Here is a 16675-nt window from a genome sequence, read left to right on the forward strand (position 1 = left end):
TCACTCACACCAACACCAATACAACCACCATCACTCACACCAACACCAATACAACCACCATCACTCACACCATCACCAATACGACCAGCATCACTCACACCAACACCAATACAACCACCATCACTCACACCAACACCAATACGACCACCATCACTCACACCATCACCAATACAACCAGCATCACTCACACCAACACCAATACGACCACCAACAACACAAGCAAAAGCGTAGTTGCTTTAGGTCACATGACCTCTTCTCCATGATGTCGTCATCAAGTATATTAAACAAATCTTATTCTCTTATAATGGAAGTTACAAGTACGAAGCCTCACAAGTCAGCGTCTGTAGAAAAAGTAACCGCTTCAGTCACCTCCCCCCTACACACACACACACAGACACACACAGACACACACACACACACACACACACACACACACACACACACACACACACACAAAGAGCTTCTATATGGACACACAATTACAGAGGTACAATAAACAGCACACAGTCACATGTATACATGTGTCTGTATTTTCTTCATCTCTCTCCCTCGTAAAAAGAGAACAGAGAAACGGAGAGATGACCGACCAGGTCCGAGAACAAGTTATAGACCGGAGAATTGATATTTTGTTTTCGTTTGTTTTTCTTTCTGGGGGGTTTATTTGAATTTGAATTCCTTATGATCTGAACATTTAAAGATAAATAATGAAGGTGAATAAATGAGACCAGGCCTATTTCTTTAGCTTGATAACTGTTTCATTATGTAGGAATTGTTGGAAAATATAAATTATAGCCTTTAATTAAAATCAAAAGAACGAGTTTTCTGAGCCATGAAGAGGCATAAAATCCATACATGCTGCATGTGACTTTCATTATAGTGCAGCCTTCTTCCAATTTACTTTGGTGAAATTCAATAAGGTTTGTAAGAAAAGGAAGGCTATATATATATATATACTGAATGTGTGTGTGTGTGTGTGTGTGTGTGTGTGTGTGTGTGTGTGTGTGTGTGTGTGTATCTGTCTGAAGAAGTTTTAAATGCTTTCAGAGGCATCGATTCAGGCACAAATTAAGAGGGCATAGAAAAGGAAAGTCAGCATTCTGTTGAAGAGCTTGTGGCAGCTTGTGGTGTGTGTGTGTGTGTGTGTGTATGTGCGTACCTGTCCCAGAGTAGAATTTGGTGCAGTTCCTGTAAGCGATGTCCTCTTGTTTGACATCAAACTGCGGCAAAGCGATCTCATCCATCTGAACTGGGTCACCAGACTGCCACATGAACACCAGGTCCTTCGTGGTGTAGCCGTCTGCAAACCACACACACACACACACACACACACACACACACACACACACACACACTCCTTTACTTAGGTCTTTACACTGATACCATGATTTTCTTCACAGTGACAAACACGGGAGCAACAGCTACTTCTTTCAGCCTCCATCATTATTACTGATAGGAATACAGACTACATCTGACACGCCTCCTTCAATGTTATTGTTCGAAACAGAGGCCACACCTCTATTATTAATAATAATCGGAACAAAGGCCATGCCTCCATCAATATTATTAACGGGAACAGAGGCCACACCTACATCAGTATTAATGATGGAAACAAAGGCCACACCTCCTTCACTATTAATGATGGGAACAGAAGCCACACCCACATCTATATTATTGAGGGGAAATGAAGCCACACCCACATTCATATTAATGAGGGGAACAGAAGCCACACCTACATCACTATTACTGAAGGGAACAGAGACCACACCTACATCATTATTATTGATGTAAAAAAGGCCACACCTACATCGCTATTACTGATGGTGTCTTTATTGTTTTCTGTAGATACAGACCGAGTGTCCACATAAGTGACATCATATAACCACAAATAACTCGAAGAAATCTACAATGCAAGCCAAACCAAAGCTCAGGTCTTAGGAGGTTAATGATGGGAACACCTACATCACTATTAATGATGGGAACAGAGGCCACCATCATTGTGACTGATGGAAAGACAGGCCTGTATCATTGGTTGTGCCAGCTCCATTCGTGTCCCACCTCATGAAGATTGTGGACCTTTAAAGAGGCAAACATCCCGAACCATCTAGAGACGTACCAGTGCCATTTGGATTTCACTTCATGTAGAGTTTGGACACTGGACGATGGAGAAGCTGGTGTTGGTCTATGATGATCTCAAATGTTGAATTTTATGAGTTGCTCAGTAGCTCCTGGTTTCATAACCTCAAATGACTGTATAAGACTCTAGAAAGAACATCACTCATAATCACACACTCCAGTGCTCATGTTAGTTCTCACTCTCCAGTGTTCTGTAGTGTTTAAAGACTATAATCACACTCTTGATGTCACCCAAATGAGGATGGGTTCCCCTTTTGAGTCTGGTTCCTCTCAAGGTTTCTTCCTCATAACATCTAAGGGATTTTTTCCTTGCCACAGTCGCCACGGCTGCTCATCAGGGATAAACACACATCATTTACCATCACTGTTGATTTGTGTAAAGCTGCTTTGAGACAATGTCTGTTGTGAAAAGTGCAATAGAAATAAACTTGACTTGACTTGACCATGGCTGCTCATCAGGGATAAATACTATAGAAAAACACTTGACTTGACTTCATCAATACTGACACACACACACACACACACACACACACACATACGCACACACACACACACACACACACACACACACACACACACACACACACACACACACACACACACAAAATCCTGCAGATCCCCATACATTCTGGTCTGCTATGTCACCTACTCATATAGACTGCCTGTTTCATACAAACAGTATATTCACATGTGTGTGTGTGTGTGTGTGTGTGTGTGTGTGTGTGTGTGTGTGTTCGCATGTCTTCTGTACTCTGGACCTAGCACATTTTCCCTCCCACACAGATGACTGCATTGCTGACGCACTGTGCCTGGCCCCCCACTGACTCGACAACTCACACTATACTATTTATATTAGCACACAGTAATGACTATCATTATACACTACAGAGCAAAAGTTTGTGCACCCTCAGGGTGAGAGCATGGAAATTATGCTTTATTTTTGCGAGAGAAACACTGATAAAAACAGTGCATTTTATAAAAATATATCATTAGACGCATGTTTCATAAAACTAGGTCTGTTTTACTTATGAACATCCAGATGTTATAGTACGATATCAAGCACAAATGTAAGGATCCAAAAACTTCCCAAAAATATCATTGTATTAAAGGGTGATTATTTAATAGAGAATAATTTTGTGAATATTTTGACTATATTCAGAATCCTAATACGCTAATCGTCTGGATTTCTTTTGTATTTGTACCATTTTTGCTGAAACAATCACACACTCTCTCACACACACACACACACACACTCACACACACACACACACACACACACACACACACACACACACACACACAAATTCAAGAAACAGTCAGAAAAGACAGTCTGTCTCTTCAGTTTGCATTTTCTAAAAAATAGAAGAACACTGTACAGTCTGTATTGCGGAAATCAACTCAAACACACACAATACACTCTGAAAATAAGTAACTTTCCAAGAAGATACTAAGAGATACACAGACGTCTCGATGCTTGGATGGTGTTCAGTGTTCGCATGAATGTCATTTAGGCCACGTTCTGCTGATTTGTCCAGGCTGATAGAGGACATGTTTTTCTTGAATTTAGTACATTAACAGAAACATGAAGAGCTCTAGAAGACCCTGGTGCGCCATTTGATCTAGAGCATGGGTGTGTTTTTAGTGTTTAAGTGTGTGTGTGTGTGTGTGTGTGTGTGTGTGTGTGTACTCACAGCTCTCTAGCTGCATCTTGCAAAGTTGTGTGTCCATGGGAAAAAGGGTGAGATCCAGTGGACATGATAGAGTCACTGACAACCTGCAAACACACACACACACACACACACACACACACACACACACACACACACACACACACACACAGACACATGCTGAAGTTTCATATACCTTATATAAAACTTCATTTAGACTAGATTCTGTATTTCATGAAACACAGAGTGTGTGTGTGTGTGTGTGTGAAGGAGAGGTTTATGAGCAGATACACACTGCAAGCTTCATTAGGCCCGGCTGCCTGAAGAGCCGCAGTGGCAGATGAGGAAAAAACACAGAGGCAGAGGAAAAAAGAGTGAGAGAGAGAAAAAGCGAGATTGGGTGCCTGGCCTACGGCTAACACACACATGACAAGCACAAACCCAGAATCCTCGTCTTCTGAATATGATACAGTCTCAAGTTCCATCTTTCCATCTTTCTGTACTGTGCAGAGCAGAGAACCTGAGACAGAGTGGAACACGACAAGGATTCGCTCAGAGACCTACAGCTTTATTGTGTTAATGTTCATAATCAACGATTGAAACAATCAGAGAAAACAAGCTTTCCTTGGGTTAATCACATAATCAATACATTCCAGCTGAGCACACACACACACACACACATACACACACACACATGGCTAAACAATATGACCGTGTGGGCTGTCTGTCTGTCTGTCTGTCTGTCTGTCTGTCTGTCTGTCTGTCTGTCTGTCTGTCTATCTATCTATCTATCTATCTATCTATCTATCTATCTATCTATCTATCTATTTACTTCTTCTTTTTCTTTCGACTGCTCCCATTAGGGGGCGCCACAGAGGATCATCAGTCTTCATACCCCCCCGTCCTCCACATCTGCCTCTTTCAAACCAACTACCTGCATGTCTTCCTTCACCACATCCATAAACCTCCTCTTTTCCTCCTGCCTGGTGGCTCCATCCTCAGCATTCTTCTACTGATATACCCCATGTCCCTCCTCTGCACATGTCCAAACCATCTCAATCATACCTCCCTCACCTTGTCTCTAAAATGCGCAGTCCCTTTAATAAACTCATTTCTAATCCTGTCCATCGTCGTCACTCCCAATAAAAACCTCAACATCTTCAGCTCTGCTACCTCCAGCTCCACCTCCTGTCTTTTACTCAATGCCACTGTCTCTAAACCATACAACATCTCAGGTCTCACCACAGTCCTATAAACTTTCCCTTTCACTCTCACAGACACTCTTCTATCACAAATCACTCCTGCTATCACTCTTTTCTTCACTACTCTAACACACTCTCCATTACTTTGCACTGTTGACCCCAGGTACCTGAACTCCTCCACCTTCTCCACCTCTTCTCCCTGCAACTGCATCCCTCCACTGCCCACCCTCTCATTCACACACATGTACTCTGTCTTACTGACATTTCTATTTCCATCCACACAAGAACAGTTTAAACATCTTCAATGTTCCTGGTCTTACTCCTTTTCCTGCTGTCAGACATCTGAGATATATATTTGTACACAGTTTCTCATAAAAGTAAGTGCACCCCTCACTTATCAGCAACCATTGTAGTGTATCTTCTCAGGGGACAATACTATAGAGATATATTATTACTATTATTATTATTATTATTATTATTATTATTATTATTATTATTATATATGTAAATATATTTTAAAGTAGTCAATATGCAGTTTTTATAACAGTACAGATTTATTGTCCTCTAAAAATAACTCAACATGCAGCCATCATTGTCTCAATAACTGCTAACAAAAGTGAGTCCACCCTCAGTGAACATGTCAAAACTGTGTCCAAAGTGTGTATATTGTGTGTGAGCACCACTGTTATGTAGCACTGCTTTAATCCTCCTGGGTGTGGAATTCACCAGAGCTGCACAGGTTGTTGCTGGGATCCTCTTCCACTCCTCCATAATGACATCACGGAGCTGCTGGATGTAACACATGGCGCTTCTCCACCTTCTGCTTGACGATGACCCATAGGTGCCTATATGGTCCAGGTCTAAAGACTTGTCCACAGGTTCTACTTGTCCACTTCATTACCTTCACCTTCAGCTTCCTCAGGAAGGCAGTTGTGACCTTGTCAGTGTCTTGAAAAACTGCCGATCAGCCGTTTTCTGCTTCAGAATGTCACAGTACATGTTGGAATCCACGTTTCCCTCAATGAACCGGAGCTGCTTAGTACCAGAAGCACTCATGCAGATCATGATGCTACCACCACCATGCATGACTGTAGGCGAAACACAATGTTTCACAATGCTTGGTTCTCTTTACCAGGGCATCACCACAAATGCTAAACCAAACAAGTTTATCTTCAGACCACAGGACATGGTTCTGTAATTCATGCTCTTAGAGAGGTTGATTTCAGCAACTGCTTTCTTGTTAGCCAGCTTCTGAAGAGGCTTTCTTCTAAGACGACAACATGCAAAATGACTTGTTGCAGTGTGTGCCGTTTGTTCTCATCACTGACAAGTGGCCCTTCCACTTCTGCAACCTCCAATGCTGCAGCACTTATGCATTTGTTTTTTGAAGCAGCTTCATGCACCTGACGCACAGCACGTGTACTCAACTTCTTTGATGGATCCTTGCGAGGCCTGTTCTTAGTGGTCTTGGAAAACCTCTGTATGACCCTGACCACTGTACTGTAACTCAGTTTCAGGGTGTTCCTGATCATCTTACAGATTCGGACATATTTGTGGAGAGCAACAATTCTAATTCTCAAATCCTCAGAGAGTCTTTACCATGAGGTGCATGTAGAACATCAAGTGGTCAGTACGAGAAAATTGGACTCAAAGCAACACATTTTAACTGCTCTAATACAAGATACATACATTTCTATGGTTCTGTTAAGCAGACAAAAACAACAACATGATAAATAGGACATTTGGCTTTGCATGATTACATGACGTACAGATGTTATCACTGAGGGTGTACTCACTTTTGTTGGCAGCCTTTTCGACAATAATGGCTGTATGTTGAATTATTGTAAGAATTGTAGTCTTTAATGATTTTGGGGTCATTGTTCTGCTGCAGAATAACTTCGGGAGCAATCAGACATTTCCCTGATACTACTGCATGATGGAGAAGTATCTGCCTGTATTTCTTAGCATTGAGGACACCATTAATCCTGACCAACTCTCCAACTCCAATTGCAGAAACAAAGCTGCAGGAAACCTCCACCGTGCTTCATTGTTGCCTGCAGAAACTCATTCAGCCCTTCAGCAAACAACCTGCATTATTTTTCTGACCCAGTTCTTATGTTTTCATGCATAGTTGAGTCGCTTAGCCTTGTTTTCATGTCAGAGGTTTGGCTTTTTGACTGCAACTCCTCCATAAAGAACACTTCTGACCAGATTTCTCAGGACAGTAGATATGTTAAGTTTGCTTGTCTGACCACTACATCTACGCTCCTCAACTTCGCCCGTTTCTTTGTGCTTCTTCAAAACAGGTTGAATTTTGAAAACATTTGAAATCTGTGCCTGGGCGAGACTTTAATGATGCAGTAGGACTCCCTCGTGTCTTGTTGCTGAGCTCAGTTTTGACGTGGTGCATGATCTGTGACACCTGTCCTCCACACCCTCACCTTGTTAGCAGAGTTTGGCTCCTCACCCAGTTTGAAGCTGCTACGCAACTGTTTCAGTTTCAGTTAATGACTGGGTTTCAAACTACATAATAAATTGATGATCATAAGCACCGTCTTGAATCAGAAACTTGAGTCTGATCCTACAAAATCCCTGAATTTGTGTGCAAAAGTAAGAACTGAAAAGCAGAGGGAGATCAAATTTTCATTTGATTTGACATTTACTTTCCATTTTGTTAATTGATAAAAATGAATTATTTTTCTCCTAAAACTTTTGCACATTTCTGTATGTACAATACTACTGTTAATTATTATATATTCATGGACTGAATGTTTTCTCTTTGCAGCTTGAGGAAGTTCCCTTTTGCAGTCCTAATAGCCGTTATTCATCAGGATGATGTACAAACTACTCCACGCGTGATTCTTGAAACTGTCGGACGACTTCAAAAACAGAGTGAAAGATCCGTTTAAAACCTTCATCTCTTCTCTGTACATATTTACATGACATACGCATGAGACACACCCCAAGTGTCTCTGATTATTCACCTCATTAACATAAAAACATGCCCCGATTTTGGTGAATGCTTCATTTCTGAGCTCATAAAATGAAAGCGCAGAGCCGATATGCAGAAGAGGAAGAAAGAAGTGAAGAAAAAATGACCTCATGCTTATGAGAACGTCGCCATTGCGGAAGATGAACAGCAGGATGTTCTCCTGCGTCACGTCATGGAAGTTGGCGTTCTTCTCATTGGCAAAAAACAGATCGGGCTTCCACAGGCACTGGAACATTTTTGGGTCCACCGTCAGAGCGTCGGACTTGAAGTCTGTTGGCAGACGCAACCTCGGGTCGTTCCAGCGCTGCCGCAGGAAAATGTTCACACGGTAATCCTGAGAAATGAACATAGAGCAAGAGAAAGCAGCTGTTTCAATTTCATAAATGATAGATAGATAGATAGATAGATAGATAGATAGATAGATAGATAGATAGATAGATAGATAGATAGATAGATAGATAGATAGATAAAAATTAATGGATGGATGGGTGGATGGATGGATGGATGGATGGATGGATGGATGGATGGATAAAGAGTTTGGATGGATGGATATATGGATGGATGGATGGATGGATGTATAAAGAGTTTGAATGGATGGATGTATGGATGGATGGATGGATGGATGGATGGATAAATAAAGAGTTTGGATGGATGGATGGATGGATGGATGGATGGATGGATGGATGGATAAAATTATGTTTTAGATAAATTGATAAACATTATTTAAAAAGACACAATAGAACAGTATAAATGAAGTTGTTTACCATTGTGGTCTCTTGAATTGAGCCAAAGCTGTTTATGAAAATGTTCACCTTATCCTCCACTGGGATGCCTACACACACACACACACACACACACACACACACACACACACACACACACACAATTAATTCATGATAGTGGTGTGTATTCGTATGAAATCTATAACTGCAAAATGTACCTCAAATATAGAACTTTGAAAGGAATGCTTTTGCTCAAGCATGATTGTGGAATAAGGGCTCTTGTCCTTTGCCGCTTTGATACCACACTCCTGTACCACACTCCTGTACCACACTTCTGTACCACACTTCTGTTCTACACTCCTGTACCACACTTCTGTACCACGCCCCTGTACCACACTTCTGTTCTACGTTCCTGTACCACACTTCTGTTCTACACTCCTGTACCACACTTCTGTACCACGCCCCTGTACCACACTTCTGTTCTACACTCCTGTACCACACTTCTGTACCACGCCCCTGTACCACACTTCTGTTCTACGTTCCTGTACCACACTCCTGTACCACACTTCTGAACCACGCTCCTGTACCACACTTCTGTTCTACACTCCTGTACCACACTCCTGTACCACGCTCCTGTACCACACTTCTGTTCTACACTCCTGTACCACACTTCTGTATCACGCTCCTGTACCACACTTCTGTTCTACACTCCTGTACCACGCTCCTATACCACACTCCTGTACCACTCTTCTGTATCACACTCCTGTACCACTCTTCTGTATCACGCTCCTGTACCACACTTCTGTTCTACACTCCTGTACCACGCTCCTATACCACACTCCTGTACCACTCTTCTGTTCTACACTCCTGTACCACGCTCCTGTACCACGCTCCTGTACCACACTTCTGTTCTACACTCCTGTACCACGCTTCTGTTCTACACTCCTGTATCATGCTCCTGTACCACGGTCCTGTACCACTCTTCTGTTCTACACTCCTGTACCACGCTCGTGTTCTAGGTTACTGTACCACACTTCTGTAACACGCTCCTGTACCACGCCCCTGTACCACACTCCTGTACCACACTTCTGTTCTACACTCCTGTACCACACTTCTGTTCTACACTCCTGTACCACACTTCTGTTCTACACTCCTTTACCACGCTCCTGTACCACACTTCTGTTCTACACTCCTGTACCACACTTCTGTTCTACACTCCTGTATCATGCTCCTGTACCACGGTCCTGTACCACTCTTCTGTTCTACACTCCTGTACCACGCCGTGTTCTAGGTTACTGTACCACACTTCTGTAACACGCTCCTGTACCACGCCCCTGTACCACACTTCTGTAACACACTCCTGTTCTACGCTCCTGTACCACACTTCTGTTCTACACTCCTGTACCATGCTCCTGTACCACACTCCTGTAACACACTCCTGTTCTACGCTCCTGTACCATGCTCCTGTACCACACTCCTGTAACACACTCCTGTTCTACGTTCCTGTTCTACACTCCTGTATCACGCTCCTGTACCACTAAACTACACTCCTGTACCACGCTGTAATTCCAACATCATTTTTGTGACACTCGAGAGCTTCTAATTATCCAGTACACTCCAATTACAGTCCTAATGAGCTCATCTATATCTATACTTTGAGCTTGTCAGATCTGTGTACAAACTGTACCTGGGTTTACTTTCTAGGACTTTCTGGAAATTTCTATATCATTGTGCTGAAACTCATGCTGAGGCATTAAAGCATATGAATAGATCCTTAGATCACAACAGTCAGATTATGGTCTTTGTGTAGAAATAAAGATAATGAGTTTGTAGCGTTGGACAGCAGTACCTTGGAAGTTGGGCCGGATTCGGGAGTCATACGTCACGAGCAAACGGTTCAGGATATTGCTGGTCGAATTGGCAGGAACTCGATCGAGGTCCTCGGCTGATAACTGACTGTAATCGAGAAACAAAATCACCCACTTTACACATTCTATACCAAAAAAATCTTTAGCAGAGATCTCGATAAACAGTGCACATCAAAACTGTTGCTAACGGCATTCCCTAATAGTGCTATTACTTTTCAAGCTAGTGTTAAACTTGGCTTGTGTATTAGTTCAATTAATCATTGATCAAATGCAATATTTTTTTATACAACCCCAATTCCAAAAAAATTTGGGACATGACCATGTTTACTAATGTGTAGCATCAAGTCTTCTGTCTGTATAAATCGGGGAACTGAGGAGATCAGTTTGATACAGGATTCTAGCTGCTCAACAGTTCTGAGTGTCAGCAAGCCAGATGGTCCCTCTCCTCTGTAGTCCAGAGGACGTGGTGTTCATGGTGTTTTTTTCAATTTTGATTCATCTGACCACAGAACAGTTTTCCACTCTGAGAGGATGGCGGCGTTTCTGGATCATGTTCACGCATGCTTTCTTCTTCACATGATAGAGATTTAACCTGCATTTTGAATGACATGGCAAACTGAATTCACAGATAATGATTTCTGGAGGTATTAATGAGCCCATGTAGCGATTTCCATTACAGAATCATGACTGCTTTAACTGCAGTGCCCCCTGAGGCCCCAATGATCAACAGCATCCAATATGGATTTTCACCCAGAACAAAAGTTTCTCCAAATTCTTTGAAACTTTTAATATTATGTCCTACAAACAATGAGATATTCAACTGTTTTGCAATTTTATGTCAAGAAACATTTTTCTGAAATTGCTCTACAACTTGTAGACATGGTCTTCCAGAGATTGTTGAAGCTCTGCCCATCTTTACTTCTGAGAGACTCTGCCTCTCTAAGATAAGCTATTTATACCGGATCATCTTACTGACCTGTTGTCCATTAACCTCATTAGTTGCAAAGTGTTTCTTAAGCTGTTTATTTTTAATAACACTCACCTTTTCCAGACTTTTGTTGCCCCGTCCCAACTTTTCTTGGAATCGTGTTGCAGCCATCAAATTCAAAATTACCTTCATTTTTATTTTTTATTCCCTCAGTTTATACATTTGACATGTTTTCGATGTTCTATTGTAAATAAAATATGGGCTTATGAGATTTGCATTCGGTTTGTATTTACATTTTACCCAGTGTTCCAACTGTTTTGGAATTGGGCTTGTATCAGTTGCATATGTTGTTCTGTCTGAATCCTCAATTCTGATTGGCAGAACGGTTTTATTCGCCGCGCTACATAAATGAGCTTCTTTATAAACAACTGTACCGAATATAATACAGTCACAATGATGTACACTTTTCCTAATGGCCTTATTTTATTTTAATGGATCATTTTTGTGAAAATATGAAGGGGCTAAATGGGCATTAGGATAAAGGTACATGATGAATGTTACAAAATGCTTATGGTAGCATGAAAATTACAAAAATAATACGAAAAAATGAGTTAACACCAACAGCGTTATTATTAATAGTAGAAAAGCAGCACAGATGCACAATCATTCTCTCTCTCTCTCTCTCTCTCTCTCTCTCTCTATCCCTCTCCCTCTATCCCTCACAAACACAAGGCATGCACAATCTCTATCATGTTTAATCACTTTTTATTCAAACTCATTCACAGTAAATGGAATCTGATGGCATTATTTTATCTCTGTGTGTGATTTAGAGCAGCAAAATTCCAGATCCGTATTTATATAAATAATAACCTGTTATTTTTATCCATTCAGGCAGATCTTCATTCCATGGTATAAATGGGATACTCAACAGCTAGGCATGAGTTAAGGGATTTCAATGGCTTCTGCTTTGTGTAAAAAGGTTCTCCGGCCCTCCGTGTCAAGCATTGAAATGTGCATCCAGCTGTGGATTATCACTCATTTAAGGTTCCCATCATGCACTTTGTCATTATCATATATGATTCTTATCCTGGCTTCTCCTTATTACATCATTGGCTTGTTACCTGATTGTGTTCACCTGTTACATCTTTGCTCATTACTTTTGTTTGATTTTTGATTGAGTAAAAACCTTTCTCCATGTAATGTATGTTAGAGTATTACCAGTTCCCTTTTCCTGATAGGTTCATATAGTCAAGTTTCCTTCTAAAATTGACTCCGCCTTCTGTCCTCTTATTGGTTGTTGCCCTACTGTGCTCACCTGTTTTGTGCTCTCCTGATTTATCTCTGCTTAGCGAGAATTTATGCTTTTTCCTATTTCTCCTGTCCACTTTCTATTAATAAACACCTTTCATGTCTTCTAAAATGTTTAAATTATGTCCATTCTAAGTCAGAATTTCCCACTTATCACACCTTGACCTGCAATCTAGGATGTTTAATCACCTGCCAGTTTAACAATATTATAGTACAAGGTGATCCCGTATTCATAACTGGTGTACTGGTTTACAGGTGCAGCGATACTCATATCCTTACAATGTGTAGATGTGCTTTTACTGGAAAAGAGCAAGACCCCATTGTTGATCAATTTCCTTTACAGCATCCACCCTAGTGCTTTAATGCCCTTTATATTGTACATTCTGGCCTTTAAATGACGCAAAATAAAACCTCGGAGCATTTCTACAGAGATTTTTGGCAGCCGTCGCATTTTTTTTTTTTTTTTTTTTTTACAAAAATGGCTGAAGATCCATTCATTTAAAGCTCCTTCATTTAAAAAAAAAACCACTAAAAAAACCCTATCTGGCAACCTTTATATTTAACAGTACAGTGTGTAGTGTAGGAATAGGACAATAAAACCAGCGACTGGCTTGCATGTGTGTGTGTGTGTGTGTGTGTGTGTGTGTGTGTGTGTGTGTGTGTGTGTGTGTGTGTGTGTGTGTGTGTGTGTGTGTTTGAGAATGCGTCAGAAAGCTAAAGAAAGAGACATGGAGAGAGACTCACGAAGGGCAGACGACAGGTTTTTTGCCTTTCTTGCCTTTCTTGGGTTTGCCGCCGTCTTTCGCATCGCCCTCAACGGAAAACTGAACCAGCAGCAGCAGCAAGAACAGCGACCTCAGATCCATGACTGGACACCTGCATCTCACACACACACACACACACACACACACACACACACACACACACTCTCACAATATGCCCTTAATAGCCCAAACAACAATGTTCACCTGCTATCCAGCAGATGTTTACTGATCTCAAGTCAGACAGCAGCTTCACATTATCTCCAAGCCCTCAGTAGTGATTAGACACAGCAACTCATTAATCAAGAAGCGTTTGTGGACACCTGAGCAGAAGATTATTTACCTCTTTTTGTACATCCCATTCCACATTTAGTCCCCATTTTCTATTATAAAATTCTCCTCTCCTTTGGAAGATCTTCCACTAGATTTTGTGCTCATTCAATCACAAAGTCAGGTACTAATGTAGGTGATGTGAGGAGGCCTGGGCTTCAGCCAGCGTTCCAATTCACCCTAAAGGTGTTCAATAAGGGTTGAGTTCAGAACTCTATAGCAGGCCACTCAAGATCTTTCACTCCAACCCATGTAAAGCATATGTTCATTCGCCATTCAGTCCCTGCTGTTATAAGAATGCAAATGGACAGAAAGGTCAGGTGTCATAATACTGTCCATATTGTGTATTTACACTGTAACTGTTAACTCAAAGCTGTGCATGTTCATTTTACTCCTTTATAGATGTTCATATAACAATAAATCTGCTTCCAAACACTGGTGGTGTTCCTGAATGACAAGAGACTGTTTGACTCTTCAGATGCAAAGCACAACACATTTTTTAACACATAATTAAACACAATTAAACCCCATCATTTCCGTTATTTGATGATTAACACAGTAGGTGTCAATTTGATACCTTGAAGGTCTTTCCACACTGTCGGTTTTATACCCAGTCGTATAGCGAGTGACGTCGTTAACCAAATTACGACAGGGTTAATTCAATACTCGACAGATGTTAATTCACAGACTGAAGAAAACATTCCATTATGTGAGGGTTGATTTTAACATTATAACCCCGTCCGTGGCGGTGTTGCGTAACAATCAATTTTCGAAGTCAAAAAGATCGCTGCTAAATGTATACGTTTATTCCCGATATTGTTTATTTAGCTGGACATTCCGAACCCCTGGTCTTCAAATGCCGACCTTCCATAAGCATTAAGGGAGGACCCTTTTCCTGAACTCCTATTAGATACTCTGTAGCACAGGGACTGAATGGAGTGGCAGTGACAAAGCATCCGGAGACCGTTTGTAGGTGATGTGTTTGTGTGTATAGACAAGACAAAGTTAAGAACTTTGTAACTCCACTTCATGCAGCATCTACTAGTGTATGAAGTGAAGACGTTCACCTTCATTTTTTCAAATAAACACCCTTTTTTTGTCACATATCTATTGCAGCACAATTCTTTCCTCGCATGATACGGCCATAATACGGCGTCCCTGGAGCACAGAGCATTAGGGGCCTTGCTCAAGGGCCCAAGAGTGGCAGCCCCCAACCCAAACCTTTCAATCAGTAACCCAGAGCCTTAACCACTGAGCTACCAATCCACCCCCATCGCTTATTTGATTTAGTGGTTAAAGCATTCAATCCAAAGGTTGTGAATTAAGTCCCAGCCACACCAAGCTGCCACTCCTGGGCCCCTGAGCAAGGCCCTTATAGTTACTCAGTAGTATAAAGGAGATAAATGTAAGTCACTTTGGACAAAGGCGTCTGTTAAATGCAATAACTGTAAGTTATTACACGTCTTTGTGATGCTGCATACAGGAGCAGAGTGAAGCCGCCGCAGTGTGAGGGTGATGACGGGAGCGCGAGCCAGAGAGGCAGAACGGGTCTTTGGCGCGCGCAGGAGGCTGCGGCTGCTGTAACTGAGCGCAAACCAAACTCACGCGCACATGAAAATCCGCACACGGAATAATTTCCCGGATTGAGTTTAAGTTGGATTTCAGGACTTGGAAGTTGCAGTGACATGCGCACTAAAAGCCCCTGCACTACTTAAACCTGCCCTTGACGGTGAGCCTCACCGGCCGTGTCCCAAACCGCACTGTGCGAGCAGTACCGGGACATTACACCGGCGGTCGCGTGCATGCATTAAAATAAAGCCCCGGGACACACACACTGTTCCGGCTTCGTGCTGATCAGACTGCGGTGCGGTGTGTGCGGTTTGGGACGGAGCTCCGCTCTTACCTCATGAAGTCCGGTCAAGAAATATGTGCGTATGTGTGTGTGTGTGTGTGTGTGTGTGTGTGCAAATCCTCGCTCACTCGCACGAGCGTGTCCGGTTAGAGCACACTGTAGCTGTCATAGTCCATCTCTGTCCCGTCTCAGTGTGCGTGTGTGTGTGCGGAAGAGAGAGAGTCGCGCATACACATGCAAAGAGATGAGTGTGTGTGTGTGTGTGTGTGTGTGTCCGGTTGAAAGAAGACAGTAACGGGACGTATGGAAGCCGCATGCACAGCAGTACCGCACGCGCATTACGAGGTGCAGTGTACCGGCCGGCGCGTGTGAACGCTATTACACTCTAATAGTGTAACCCCCAACACACACACACACACACACACACACACACACACCACCACCTCCTTACACACACCCATACGCACACACAATACACCAGAGCCACCGGCAACAAGGTAACACAGCACGCGAATACTGAATTATTGTGCAAGTAAGTAAGTTTTGTTAATAACAAATGATGCAGGTTCTGTCCGGAGAGAGAGAGAGAGAGAGAGAGAGAGAGAGAGAGAGAGAGAGGAAGACAGACAGTGAGAGACAGACAGACAGATGTGTGAGAAAGACAGAGAAAGACAGACAGACAGAGGGTGAGACAGAGACAGAAAGACACAGTGAGAGACAGAGAGACAGAGGTGTGAGAAAAACAGACAGAGGGTGAGACAGAGACAGAAAGACATACAGTAAGAGACAGAGAGAGACAGAAAAAGAGCGCGAGGGGGGAGAGAGAGACAGACAGACAGAGAGAGAATGAGACAGAAAGACAGACAGTGAGAGACAGACAGACAGAGAGAGAATGAGACAGAACGACAGACA

General features: G+C 42.2%; 1 protein-coding gene across 2 annotated transcripts in view; it reads right to left on the bottom strand.

Annotated features, from left to right (window-relative positions):
• Positions 1 to 16125, bottom strand: part of glrba (glycine receptor, beta a) — a 26170-nt gene extending 10045 nt beyond the window's left edge. For both annotated transcript variants that reach the window (XM_046842531.1, XM_046842532.1), the window contains exons 1-7: positions 15815 to 16125; positions 13565 to 13696; positions 10566 to 10672; positions 8759 to 8826; positions 8102 to 8328; positions 3825 to 3907; positions 1157 to 1297 (exon numbers count right to left, since the gene is read on the bottom strand). In XM_046842531.1, the coding sequence (XP_046698487.1) occupies positions 1157 to 1297; positions 3825 to 3907; positions 8102 to 8328; positions 8759 to 8826; positions 10566 to 10672; positions 13565 to 13696; positions 15815 to 15819 (763 nt within the window). In that variant the 5' untranslated portion in view covers positions 15820 to 16125. The remainder of the gene's footprint in view (positions 1 to 1156; positions 1298 to 3824; positions 3908 to 8101; positions 8329 to 8758; positions 8827 to 10565; positions 10673 to 13564; positions 13697 to 15814) is intronic.
• Between the last annotated feature and the right edge of the window lie 550 nt (positions 16126 to 16675).

Source organism: Silurus meridionalis, chromosome 28, assembly GCF_014805685.1.
Source record: "Silurus meridionalis isolate SWU-2019-XX chromosome 28, ASM1480568v1, whole genome shotgun sequence".
Lineage (NCBI taxonomy): Eukaryota > Metazoa > Chordata > Actinopteri > Siluriformes > Siluridae > Silurus > Silurus meridionalis.